Below are 14,347 nucleotides of genomic sequence, written 5' to 3' on the forward strand. Positions count from 1 at the left end.
TACTTTCGGTCATCCGGTTTGATATTATTTGAATCAGCGAACCAGAAATCTGTGCACTACAAGGCAGGTTTAGTGATTCCACCAGTAGATATGGTCAGAAGTCACACAACACCAGGTTATAGTCCAACAGATTTATATGAAATCACAAGCTTTCAGAGTGCTGAACTTTGTCAGGTTCACCTCCATTAGATATGTTGCTGATGGAAGTAAGCTTTGCAGAGAAAATATATTAATGTGAAATAATTACTAAATTAATACTTTGCATACTTCCTTTAATATATCAATTGACTTTGAACAGTCCACCAAAACAAAGGGAATTTGGTCTTCAGTAAAAAAACGAAGCTTTGGTAATTGAGTTTATCCCCTGGTTAGCCAAACACAGATACCAGTGGGCAAAGATAAATATTTAAAATGACGTATGCCTACACATTATCCCTGGACCTTGTTTTTATGAATAAATCTTCATCAGTCAGCAACGCAGAATGGAGCTGACAGCTTCACTTAAAACAGATGCAGGCTTGCCTGAGGCAGTATGGGAAGAGTAAGAAAATGTAAATCCTTAAGACAATTATCCCTAGTCATACTGTCTGACTAGCTACAGCCCCTTTGCTGCTGATGCTGAATGTATTAGTCATTCCATATGCTGATAAACAAGCCAGACTATTCATTCAGCAATAGGACTATGTGTTTGAGATTTCTTTTTTTTTCTCAGAAGACTTGTCTTTATCTAACTTACAGTTCCAAATGTAACAGACCATAAAATTAATTTATATGGCATTTTTTCCTTGTAAAGCAGAACTTTGTAACTGACAATTATATTCCATCTTTGTAAATCCACTTGACTGGTAATCTCTTTCCCTTGTCATGTTGGATCTGTTCCAAATCTACTTTGGAAAATTTTGTTACAAGTAAGTGTCTCCACTTCCAATTCCCATAACCTGGTGCACTTGAATGGATTGTGAAGGTAACCAGGTGATGTACTCCCAGAAGAGTATGTTACATCAGCTACACTTCTCCACTGGTTTCATTGAAATTGAGGAAGATTCTGGGGGTGAGGTACAGAGTCCACAGTGTTTATTTACTGTAAAAACTAGTCAAAATGCTGAACTGAAAAGAGCAAGGCAGAAAACAAAATATGATCTTTTGACTTTTCAAATATTTTAAGGATGAAGAAAGATTAAGTGAATAAAGGATTCCCAAAAGAAATTATTTTGTATCCAAGAGTCTGGAAAATTGAGTGGTGTTTCAATCAAATCTTTTTAAATTATACAAGCATTCAACAGGGTAGATACAGAGAAACTACTTCCACCTGTAGAATCCAAATAATGGGGTATATAGTCATAAAATTCAAGCTTCAGCAATGAAATCAGATCACACTTTTTCCAGAAAAAGTACAGTCAGAAACCTACAATTTTCTTACGCAATCAAGAGACTGCCCTCACTACTGGAAAATGCAGAACACCAGTGACCACTATGACATTAATGAAATAGATTTGGCAAAACAGAGAAGGTAGAGAGATCTTTCTTATAAGTCATGACACAAAATGGTACTATTTGAATAAATTAATAGATTGACCTGATAACTCTACTAAATCTTCTGACCTTAAGTCATTGACCTGAATTGTTAACTTTGTTTCTCTCGCCATAGATCCTGCCAGACGTGTTGAGTGCTTGTTTAAAATTTGTAATATTTTACTTTTGTATTTTTCAAGGCACCAGTGTTGCAATTTACATTGAATTGTCCTTATGGTTAAAGAGCTACCGACTTTATATCACGACTCTTCTGACATGGACCCAGTGTAATTACTGAGGTAACCACAAACACTGCTACCGGTCAACAATTACTTTCCTGGAACGAAGCAATTTGCAAATGAACTGATTTAATTTGCTGATATAAAGGCCTGAGAAATGGAATTCTGCCATGCTGCCAAGGTTGAGTTACAGGACAAGAATCAATCCCACATGTATGTGAGTACTTTATACCGACAATAAAAAATAAAACTAATAATGACAGGCACTGCATTTATCAGCAAGCTGACTGGATTCCAGCTATACACAAAAATGTAGGGTAGTATTTTATCTAAAATATGGTTTACTTTCTAGCACACTAATGTAAAGCAAGTTCGTGGGTCTGAAACATAGATTTATATTCTTGAAACAATAAACAGATCCCTGTGGGGAATCACAGGTTTGAGAAATTGTAAAATCCAGTCTTAGCCCTCCCCTCTGCTGCTCAAAGCATTGCTAGCCTTGTTGAAAAAATATTCTACTTAGCAGGCCTATAACAGTCTCTCAAAGCTGAAGCAAAGCAAGGCACGTTAACAGATATGATAAAATCAATCACAGTTACATTAAACAGATTCTTGTAAGCTGCAGCTGAGTGTTAGCCTGACACAGCAAGGAAGAAGAACAGGAAGAAATTAAAGGCTTCCTTCTCCTGTAAGCACAGTACATAGAAGCTCTCATTATCTGTCAAACATCTGGAATCATTCAAAATCCAAACTCCCGAGCAAGTAAATTAGAATATTAAATTCTTTCATTTTAATCTGGCTACGTCATTGTGCATTTTTTCAGCAATGTAGAAGGACAGCGAGAAAGTCTAAAGGATTAGGAGTAAAAGGAGATTGTCAAGAATTCGGCAAGAAATTGGAAATTACTGTTACAGACATAATTGATCCAAGTGCAGAAAATGACACGAATCATGACAATTCTAGACGCTTTAAAAGCAATTCCTCACTATGGTTTACAATCACACTGTAGCTGTCTTGTGAAAGTGGTGGACTCATATTGCTTGTCACAGCCCTAATTTGAGATGGAAGAAAACTTATCGGGGAGTACTGAAGTTATCGCCAGATTAATGGATATCATATAATGGCACAGATGGCTATTTCATCCTTCAGGTCTGCTGAATGTCTTGTGAAGTACTACTTCCCTCACTTCATTAAAATATTATGTTTTAAAAGAACCCTGTGATCTTTTTTAGGAGGGGTTTTTTTGGATTGGACCACAAATAGCCATCTCAGATAACTAAACATCTGGGTCGCTGTCCCAAACAGTTGATGCACCAGATATAGAAGCGTCATGGACTGATAAATGACAACCAACACAGATTTGTTGGAGTCAAACTGTGCCTTAAAAACATAATTGAATTCTTCAATGAAACAAAGTACCATTGATGTAGATAGCTGTGCATATATACTTGGTAAATGGTGTGATTTACATTGCTACATAATAGAATTATTAGCGAAATTGAAACCCATGGGATAATAGAAAGATGGCATGGACACAAAATTGACTAAGGTGACAAAACACAAAACATAGTTAAGTGAATGTCTTTCAAACAGCAGAGGAGTTAGCAGTGATATTCATCCATGGATCAATATTAGGACAACTGCTCTTTTTGATATATAATAATGGCCTTGACTCAGGTATTGGAGGTAAATTTTCAAAGACAACTAACACAAAACTCAAAAGTACTAGACAAATAAACAGGTTATGAAAAGACTTCACCAGAATACTGTCAGGCTGACAAAATAGGCAGACACATGTTGGATATATTTTAATGCAGGAAAGTGAAAAGTGATACAATTTGGGAGAAGGAGTGAGGAGGCAATGTAAGATAAAGTGGTACAATTTTGCAAGGGTGCAGGAACAGAGAGGCTGGTTGTTCACATCCATGAGTCTTTGAAAGTGGGAGGACAATTCATTAAGAAAACACATAGGTCTCTTGGCTTTGTAAACAGAGGGATAAAGAACAAATGTAAAGATGATATGCTGAACCTTCATAAGTAAGTCTTAGATGGATGACTGTCAAATTCTGGGCAGCACAGTTTAGGTGGGAAGTCGAGGCCTTAGAAAAGATGCAAAGGAGGTTTGCGAGAGTGATAACATGAAGGACTTCAGTTCATAGGAGAGACAGGCAAAGCTGTTAATATTCTTCTTAAAGCCAAGAAGGTTAAGGGCAGATTTAATTGGGATGTTCAAAATTATGAATGAGCAGATAAGGAGAAACTGTTTCCACTCACAAGAGGATCGGTAACCAAAGCACACAGATTTAAGATCATAGCTTAAAGAACCAGAGAAGAGAGGAGACTTTTTTTAAAAGTAGCAGTTCATGATCTAAAATGTACTGCCTGACAGAATGGAAGAAGTAGATTCAACAGTAACTTTCAAAAGGGATTTGGTTTTGTACTTGAAATGGAAATGTTTGCAGACCTGTGGGGAAAACAGCACAAGAATGTGACTAATTCATTAGATCTTTCAAGGATGGTAGACTGAATGGTCTCCTGTGCTCTGTGAACCTAAGTACAAGAGTCCCATTTGATCAATACGTCACATACATACAAAACTGAGCCAAACTAAGTAGCGAAACAATTACGGCTCATATAAAGATGCACTTAAGTCTCACACAGGAGTAGTGCTTGTCACAGAATCGCCAGAGAGACCAGGAGTCCTGCCATTTGGTCATTTGTGCCAATGACCTTCATGTTTCATTCGCCCATGACGTGGGCTTTCAGGCAGGTACAAGAAGTTCCACAACTTCAGCTCACAGGCGAGGTATCTTCCTTATAATCAGCTTCTACTAGATGGTTACCTTCACTCTCGGTCTTTTGGGTGGGCTTGGTTGTGATGCCATCCCCTTCTTTTTCAGGAGCTCTGGTTGATTTTTCTTTTCGTCCCACAGAATTTGCATCTAAAAAGTTTTTAAAAAGGTTGTTTCAGTTACTAACTGCAAGGTTGAGTTACCTTCATCAGTCAGACAAAGGGGAACATCCCTCAATACTGATGCGTTATCGCTCGAGCAACTCACATTAAAGTATCGCAGACTCCAGGTGCCATGATTGGCGTGAAATCAGTTTGCCTTTAGTTTTATCGGTTTAACATCTTGGAAGCTACTTTGGTGGACAGCAATGGTCAGCAAACATCTTTGTTTCAGCTTAGGACTTAACCAAATGGATCAGCAGAACCTCTACTTATAGAAAAGTATAATTTCTGTCCTGACAAAATCCAAGGTGATGAGCAATTAATTGCAATGCATTTTGATAACAAAGTGATTTAAAACTTTAATTTTTGCAGCAGCATTGCCATGCTTGGTTTCTAAGTTCCTCTGAAGCACTAGGCAGTTTTTAAAGTGACCTTCTCTTTGGCCTGGACTAAGCATAATAAAACTGCAGACACTCGACAATTTTAAATGCTGACCACTCAAGTATTTGCAACAGCTAAAGAGAAGCTAACCACTATCAGGCAAAGCTTTTCTAGATGATAATTCAATCAAATTGTGGATGCTGAAAAATAATAAGTGGACACTACACTAACATGACAAGTGCATGAAACAAGTTGAGTGGGAAAGTTACAACATCAATGCACACACTATTTAAAAATTAATGTAAGCATAATAGAATTAATTTTCAATAACCATCAAGCATCATTACAAGGAATCTTGTTAGTAATAGCTACATGCAAGACATTTAACCAAACGTCTTCATTCTTGAGCAAATCCACTTCATATTAATGCATTATGAATAATGATAAATGCAAGCCAGTATTGTATCATCTCCACTCTTTTAAAATGGTCAACTCTTTTTCAAATCTTTAGATAACTGGAAAATGCAAAGTTATATTGCCAATAATTAAAAGTGGAACAGTCTCAACTGGTTTCTTTTTGCCTTGGTTTCACTGCCTTTAAAGAAGTAGACTGAATGGTCTCTTGTGCTCTGTGATTCTAAGTACAAGAGTCCCATTTGATCAATATGTCACATACATATAAAACCTTTTACAGTGTGAATATTGATTAAAATTTAGGGCAAGCTCATAGATCACTTCTAATCCTTATGCACAAAGTCGTAAACTCATATAGCACAGAACCAGACCCTTTGGTCCCACTAGTCCATGCTGAACAGAATCCCAAACTAAACTAGTTTCCCCTGCCTGCTCCTGGCTCATATCCCTCCAAATCTTTCATCTTCATGTATCTATCCAAATGTCGTTTAAACATTATAATTGCACCCACATCCTAAGGAAGTTCATTTACAGACTGATTCCAAGACTACAGAAATGTGCAGGGTATCCATTAGGCGCTCCTCACTGCTGATGTGGACAGATCCCCACAGTAATGAACAGACTGTGTTGTGCCTTATTGTGAGAATGATTTTGAACAGTTTCTCGGCCTTGTCTTTGAGAAAAAGGATGTAGTTCTTACCTTGTCCAACTTTCATTATAAGCTTCATGGCTTTGGTCTGGCATACACCACCTTCTCGGTTTTCCAGGCCTTCCAAAGTACCATTTGATGTTGCTAAGGAAAGGAGAAGAAAGCATGATCATCAAAATTCAATCTGACAGAGTCCGCAGAAAGGTACTCTCTGAACAAAGTCACTATCACAGGTTATGTATTACAATATCAGCCACAAGGCTGAACACTGGAACATTTTATGCATTTGTTGTGAATGCCAAAACCATTGGAGGAACAATCATGCTCAGCGTTATGGTCAGCTGATAACACCAGCCTCTGGATCTGGGTAACCAGGAGTTGTGAGAAGGGGAAGGAGGTGAGAACAGACAGGAGCTGGTGGGGGGATTTATCTGGAAGCTATAGAGACAGGATGATTGGGGAGTACGAGGGACACAGGCCTGCATTTAAGAGAAGTGGCTGGGGGTGTGTCAACTCCAGCAAGTAGTGTGGTGGCTGGAGAGGGCTGATGTGCAGTGAAGCAGTGATGACCTCAGGAGACCTGTTCAACAGATACGGCAAGAGAGGGGTGGTCTGCATCATCAGTCCCAGCCTCCATCACCAAGTCCGTAGGCGTTGTCATTCCCAGCCTACTAACATCAGCGTAGACACATCCTGCAATAGCCACCTAACATCACGAGCCTCAGGAATTATGGATAATCAATCATTTATTTGGTACTTCCAATTCCTGCTTCTAGAATCCCTTCTGTGTGGAAGCAGGCCATTCGGCCATTGAATCCACACCAATCCTCTGAAGAGCATACCCTACTCACCTCTGTAACCCTGCGTTTCTCATGGCAAGCCCAGCTATCCCTGCACATTATGGTCAATTTCCCATGGCCCATCCACTTAGCTTGTGCATCTTTGGAGGAAATTATAGCACTTGAAGGAAAGCCATGCAGACTCCACCCAGGCAGTCACCTGAGGGTGGAATTGAACACAGGCCTTGGTGCCGTGAAGCAGCAGTGCTAACCACTGAGCTACTGTGCTGCCCTTCTCTCCCCTTCACATAAGGCAACAGTAATCTCTCAGCTCTCAGTCTAATCTTCTAAAAAGCATTTAAGAATAGGCTTGTAATGTGGCACCACATCAACAGGTTTGGAGAATTGTGGAGACATATGGCTTTTAGATGGAAAAATCAATGACATAAAGCAATTTTGTGTGTAAATCACGCCTGTCAATGCTGGAAGTGGTTTTTATAACTGATTAGAAAACACCAAGGACATCACTGTTAAAACAACTTGCAAACATAGAAGAACAAACGCAGGGCTCTGAAATTGGTAATAAAGATGCTATCTCTGTTGCACCACCTGGTCATTTGGTTACAGATGTACACAAGCAATAGCTAAGTGAGGAAAACCAAGCTATGAAACTAATTCCAAACACCATTAGCTGTTCGAAAATCATTCCGAAACCAAAATTAAACTTTGTTGCAATGTAATTCATTCAGTGCTTTGATTATTGAAATTGCAAATAAATCAACATATTTGAGAGTCTCAAAAAGATTGTGGCTTCCAGACAGGATCAAACATTAGTTTACTAACCATACAGTTTCAGAAATAGCCACAAGAGTAGAATAAATGCTACAAAGTCTGAATAGCTAATCTAAAAGACTACATTATGTGCTAGTCATTCTGAAACAAATTTCGCTCATTTGTTTTTTTTTAAATCAATACTGATAAAGTTAAAAATTTCATTTTAACTCTGATTTATCTCTTTTTTAAATGCACGATTAACAGAAAGAACTCGTATTTATCGAGCATCTTTCGCAAATGTAGTCAATACTGACATGTGATAAATGTGCAGGCCAATTTGTACACAGCAAGCTTCCATAAACAATAATGAAATAAATAACCAAGTCATCTGTCTTTAAATGATATTGGCCCATGGTTGGCAAAGACACTGTCCCTACGCTTCTTTAACTAGTGCTGTGAGATCTTTCGTGCTTAGGTACAAGGCAAATGGAACCTTGGTTATATACTTGTTAAAAGGTAAAGTTGACATGGTCTTTCCAGACCATAGGGTCACTTTCTCATGAGAGAGAGAGAGGACTGGTAGTAGTTTGACCTGAGGGTCACCATGCCTCAGGCAAGGGGAGAGGTTGAGAAGGAGAATCCTTTATAGTAATCTCAGCTGGTGTGGGAATTTATTCCATGCTGTGGGTACCACACTGCACTGTTAACTGGTGACAATAATAAATACAGAATTCATTCTGCATACTGCAGTGATGGGAAGGATGCTTGATAATATAGTGTTGATGAATTAATGCATACGGTTGATGTTATGAGTTTGACGAAGTACCCAGGGTCAATAAGTGTATCAACACACATTAATTAATTTTCCTTCCAAACACTAACACCTTCAAGGCACAATGATGGAACTGTTCACTGTTCAAACAAAAAATACAATTTAAAACAAAAGTAAAAGTCATTTTGTTTTGGATTGTGAGTGAAGATTATTTTGATACTCTCTGAATGTACATGCATGAATTCATCCAAATCATGCTTTCAAGAACTGCACTAATACTCTTAATTCATTTAATAAATATGTAAAAAAATAGAAGCAGAAGTTCAGCACACATCAATAAGATCATGGCTAATTTTCTATCATAACATCACATACTAAATCTGCATCCCTTGATTCTCAGTGCCCAAAACTATGCCTATCTCTGTCTTGAACATACCCAAAGAGTGAGCCTCCATTTCTCTCTGGGCAACAGAATTCCAAAGACCAGCAACATTTTGAGGGAAATAAACTTGTCTCATTTCAATTCTAAATGGTCGACCTTTCACTCTGAGTCTGTGACCCCATGTTTTCCCAGCCAACAAAAACATACTCCCAGCTTCTAATTGTCAAGCCCCTTGAGAATTTTATATCTTTCAATAACAGCACATCTTATTTTTCTAAACTCCTGACAGTATAGGAAATATAAAGAATAATGACCACAGGCTCAAAATTTGCTTTGGCAATACAGGTATGTTTAGCCCACTTCTCGATATGTTCTAACCAACCTGTTCAAATGATATGACACACGTCTAGAGCAAGTGGGCTTGAACCCAGGTTTCCTGGTTCAGAAATAGAGACAATATCACCACAACACAACAGATCAGATTTTAGCTCATTTCATTGATGTAGTGCTAATTTAATGCAGGTGTTAGCCTCCTTTACTAGTAGATAAGCAAGGGTCAGGAATTAGCTGAAGGTGCACCCTCTGTCGATGCATATAGCTGTTAAATTGGTTCTGTCTGTCTACAGCCAGCTGAACTACTGTAATTATACCAGATTCTGCACCATAAGAAAAAAAATGATAAAGAGATGCAGAGGCATTAGTGCAAATTGGCATTTGTATATTCTAAGCAAAATAGACCATAAGCAAACAGCAGATTAAAAGCAGCACTGACAGAAATTTTGACACAGAGATCCTGTGTGGCAGGTTAAAAAAGAACAATTCTTAACTGAAGTCAGTTGTGATAGGTTGGGTAGTGAACTGAGCCACTAAAGGGCATCCATAGGCACATGACCAGAAAAAAACTCAATTAAGAATGAATAATTAAAACATGATTTCCCATTTACTGGGGCAAAGCCCTCAAATGAGTGTTGAACAATGTAAAACCTGCAAGTTATGGCAGATCACCCTGCAGTGTGATACAGAATTATGTAACAATATCATATAAATTAGAAAGAAGGAAGTCATCAGAGCTCAATAGTAGAGCATCTACCTGAAAATCATGCAAATCCCCAGTTCAATTCCAGGTGCTTCCTACCCTGCATATTATTTCCCTTGAAATGTTTAACAAATGTCTTGTGGTGCAATGAAAGTGTTCCTGAGCTTGAGTTCAAGTCCCATCTGTTCTAAAGGTGCATTATAACATGTCTGAACGTGTTCATTCAAAACAATTTTACAAGACTTAAAGAGAACAACTAAAAGCAGTTGCAATGCTGAATTATTTTAAATTGAGCTTTGATGCATCCTTTATGTGTCTGCTCTTTATTTCAGATTTATTACCCATCAAATTATTTTGGAACACCTGCATGCATTCTTTCTGTCTGAAACTGCTTTCAGATAAGGCATTCCCCAGGATTAATTGTTTTCAGCTCCACTAAATTTCAGACAAATGCATTTAAATGCTTGCGATGCTATTTGATTTCATGATTATCTTTTTCCTTCTTATCCCTCTATTCATCCATGCCATCTGAACACATTTCTGCTCTTTCTTCTCTAAAAGAGCTTGTTGAACCTCCTCTTATTGAAGCTGGTACCACGGCCACAATCTGAAGCCCTCCTCAGTTCTCAGTTTGACCCAGAACGTTAACTCTCATTTCTTTCGGCAAATGCTGCCAGTCCTGATGAGCTGTTCCCAGAATTTCTGCTTTTGTTTCTGATTTCCAGCACTTGTGTCTGAAGTCCATGTCTTAAGCTGTTATCATTTACTGGCTGTGTAATGGGGGCAGGCAGATACACATGACAGTGGTCTGTTCAGGGTGCCAGTATGCAAAGCGACCACCTTGATTAGATCTCTATTCAAAATGCATGAAAGAATTATTGGTGGAAATTATTGGCATAATTTGACACTTTCGGAGGCCACGTAAGAAAGAAATGAGCAATTCTACTTGCAACCACCTGAGAGGATCGACTGTGTTTGCTTTACAGGATGTGCCACTTGTCAATCTTTAATCCTCATGAAACATCTTGGAATGGGATGGGAACAAATATCTAATATGATTTCAAAAACTCACATTATACAAAGACTTGTGGCTGACTGTCCTAGTTGGAGACATATCACAACCCAATCCACATAATTAATCAAACAATTAGGCAAGGGTGCTTGCAGAAATTATTTGAAAAATTCATAGGGGCTGTCAAGCCATCCCCTCACACATTCAGCTGCATGAAGCCAAGTTGTAAGCAAAACCTCCCACTGCAAAGCCGCGCTTTACATTCTCAAAAAGACAGAAATCAACTGATGATGCTCAGGATATAGGCGCTTCATGTCATTAGCACTTGTTGAAAGCTATGTGTGTAAGTCAAACACAAAAGCGAGTGCAAAGTATTCCCAACAGAGTGCAGCTGTCGGGCTGTGATCACTAAGCAAACATCAGCTGCATTACCCTCCACCTCTCGCTTCTTTTTTAAAGATTTGCGGCCCAACTTGAGAATACTTTTCAACAGCAGACTGCCTCTCAGGTCAACTGTTTAACACATCATATCGTTGAAAAGAGTTTTGAAAACAAGCTCCGTAAGTTCACCCTCTGTGGGTTCTCAGTCTCAGCAAGCTCATCACAGCCAATGGCACAAGGTAAAATGTGTCACTGGTGCATCTTGAAAACTTCTTATGGAGAATCCATATTTCACATTCTCAGCTGTAGCACTATACATTCTTGCAGTCAACATAAACTGAAACGAATACTTCATTGTATGGCCTGGAAGTGTTTAACTCTATGGCTACTTTGTGTAGGATTATGGGAAACTTGAATTCCATCCATCAGTTGTAAATGCTAGCTGAGTGCTAAAGTGCAGCAATAATAGCATTTCAAAATAATGTTCCACAGTTTTTGCAACTTAATGTTAGGAAGTAGCTGGATGCAAGATTTTCAGGTTGAGGTCTCAGCCCACTCATCCAACTAAATCTTAATAGCTTCTTGGGAGGAAAAATGGTACTCAAGGCTAGAAATTATATACTTGTCATGGACACGACTATGTTTTTAATCAATATATGAAAACCTGGCCATTTTATTCAAGTGGAGTAAAATATTAAATGACAATCGCTTGCAACACTGAATGAAGTTAACCAGCCAACAATCAGATATACACAAAATCTTTTAGTCTTAGTCATGGTTGCATTTAAACTAACACAAATTACCCATCTGATGTGCTACTGTAGGAGATATTAAGGTATTCTAAAATGAAAATAGCTGTTTTTTTTTAAACTAGAGTGTGCTGTTTTTACATTGCATCCCTATGATGCTGGTAGCCGTCCACACAAGGACCTAATAGCAACCAAGTGGTTTTAAAGGTCAGGAATGGAAACTTTCATTCAGTCTGGGGAGTGAGTCAGTCGGGGGGGGGGGGGGAAGAGAACTGATTTGCATCATAATTCCAAGGAGAACAATGTCACCACTGGCTTCATAATGTTTATGTAGCTGCGGCATCTATCAAAAATAACAAGGACTATAGGCACTCTTGCAGGGTTCTCATCAAAATTGTGCACAATTTTAAAATAAGTTGGTGACATGAATTAATGAGGAGAATTGAATGCACTTACACAAGTGCTGCTTCTGGATTTGATATTTTCCCAATGCCCAATGGAAGGGAAGTAATATTACTTTTTAATATGTCTTCATTTGATCATTATTATGCTGCTTCTCTAGAGACTGCTCCACAGGTCTTAGCTACCTCTAGTCTATCAGGTCAGTAACATTGCTGCGTTTTAATCACATGATGGATCAAGCTGTTGGATATGTGTCTATATTGTCACACACTCTGCTGGTAAACAGGGGTTTCTTGATGGGGAACATCAAATTCAACCATGTTTTTTTTTCTTCAAAAATTCACAAACAGAAGACAAACACAAATGATGTTTTGAATGCTTCTGCTTGATTCAGAATAGCCAAATTATTGTATCCTCTGCTGAGACATAAATGCAGTCTTAAACTTGCTTCTATTTCCAGACATTTGCTGGTCAATTTGCTGCGTTTGTGAATTCAGCATGGACCCTGCTAATTAGAAGAGGTCAGAACACAAAGGTTTTAAAAGTGTTTTAAAGAAAGAGCTGAATGAAAACAATAAAGAGGTTCATGCCTCTCTCTAAAAATAAGCACAGGGGAAACACTACCTCATTTTACAAGTTATCAGCATCAAGCTAGTTCACATTATTTCAAAACTGAAAGTCCGGGAGAGGAAAAGAACATTCAATGGAAATAGCTTGCATTACAAAAGACGTTTTCTTTTTAAAAAGAACAATATTAAACTTGAAAATGTCTAGCTGTAGAGTCAGCCTGCAGCTTTTGTATTCTATTTTTAGCTATTTTTCTCAAATGAATTCTCTGATAACATCCATGTGGCACCGAATTGGAGATTCTGCCCAATGTTTTGTTATTTTTGTGTATCACTGAAAAAAAAAAGACACATTTTGTCAAGACTTTTCATCTTGCCCTTATCAAGGCAACTCAGTTATTCCCTTTACTGGTATCCTGACAAACTGACCTGATGAGTGGAAGACCAAACCCTTTGACAAAATGTATCTTTTCTCAGCAGCACACACTCAATGGTTATTTTGTCCTTTTGTCAGAAAGCTCCCAGTTGCAAGCTGGCCGACTGAAACCAGCATTTGATCAATTATCTCCACGGATCACATGCACCCAGTCTTTAAAAGAAAATCCACTGAACAATAACACAACGCTCGGACCAGCTCTCTTCAACCTAAGGTATCAGCTGTGGCTCAATCTGTAGCAATCCTGCATTGGAGTCATGAAAGTTAGTTCACACCCCAATCCAGAGAATTCAGCACAAAATCTATATTGGCGTTGCAGTACCGAAGGAGTACTGCACTGACAAATGTGCATCTTTCAATCATTTAACACGGACTCTGTCCGATCTCTTAAGTAAACAAAATCATTCCAACTGTGCTCTTTGAAGAACAGCACTCAAGTTATTTCAGGTGATTGGTCCGACACATATCCCTCAACCAATTGGTTATCTGGGCATTACCTCATTGTGTGTTGGAGGCCCTTGTGCAGTTTAATTCCCATTCCCTACATTACAGTAGTGACTTTGCTCCACTTCAAAACAAAGGTATTTACTTGCTGTAATATTGTTTAAAATGTTCTGAGATCACGGAGATCACATTATAAATGCAGGTCCTTTTGATCTTTCACACATTTTCCACCTCCCCTCCCAGTTGCTGATGGCTCAAGCATATGGCAGGATTCCTTTCTACCTTGGAAATGCAACAAATGTCGGACATTTGATTAGCAAAAACACCACTTCAGCCGTTACTGACTGATGAATTTTCTTTTGACTTTTTAAGGTAAAGTTGCCACATTCAGTAGGAATTTACTCCAGAGTATTGTTTCCTATGCTAACAGGTACCAATTCAAACTGGTTAAGTAATCATTATTGAC

At 38.4% G+C, this 14,347-nt stretch overlaps 1 protein-coding gene across 2 annotated transcripts in view; it reads right to left on the minus strand.

Moving 5' to 3' along the window:
* The window catches only part of LOC140481644 (ephrin-B2-like), a 56,022-nt gene that overhangs the window by 3,477 nt on the left and 38,198 nt on the right, over nt 1-14,347 (minus strand). The window contains exons 3-4 of one of the 2 annotated variants that reach the window (XM_072578160.1): nt 6,200-6,292; nt 4,595-4,693 (exon numbers count right to left, since the gene is read on the minus strand). In XM_072578160.1, coding sequence (XP_072434261.1) covers nt 4,595-4,693; nt 6,200-6,292 — 192 coding nt within the window. The remainder of the gene's footprint in view (nt 1-4,594; nt 4,694-6,199; nt 6,293-14,347) is intronic. The other variant, XM_072578161.1, reaches the window with a different exon arrangement.

The sequence above is a fragment of the Chiloscyllium punctatum genome, chromosome 9 (assembly GCF_047496795.1).
Source record: "Chiloscyllium punctatum isolate Juve2018m chromosome 9, sChiPun1.3, whole genome shotgun sequence".
In the NCBI taxonomy this organism is placed as follows: domain Eukaryota; kingdom Metazoa; phylum Chordata; class Chondrichthyes; order Orectolobiformes; family Hemiscylliidae; genus Chiloscyllium; species Chiloscyllium punctatum.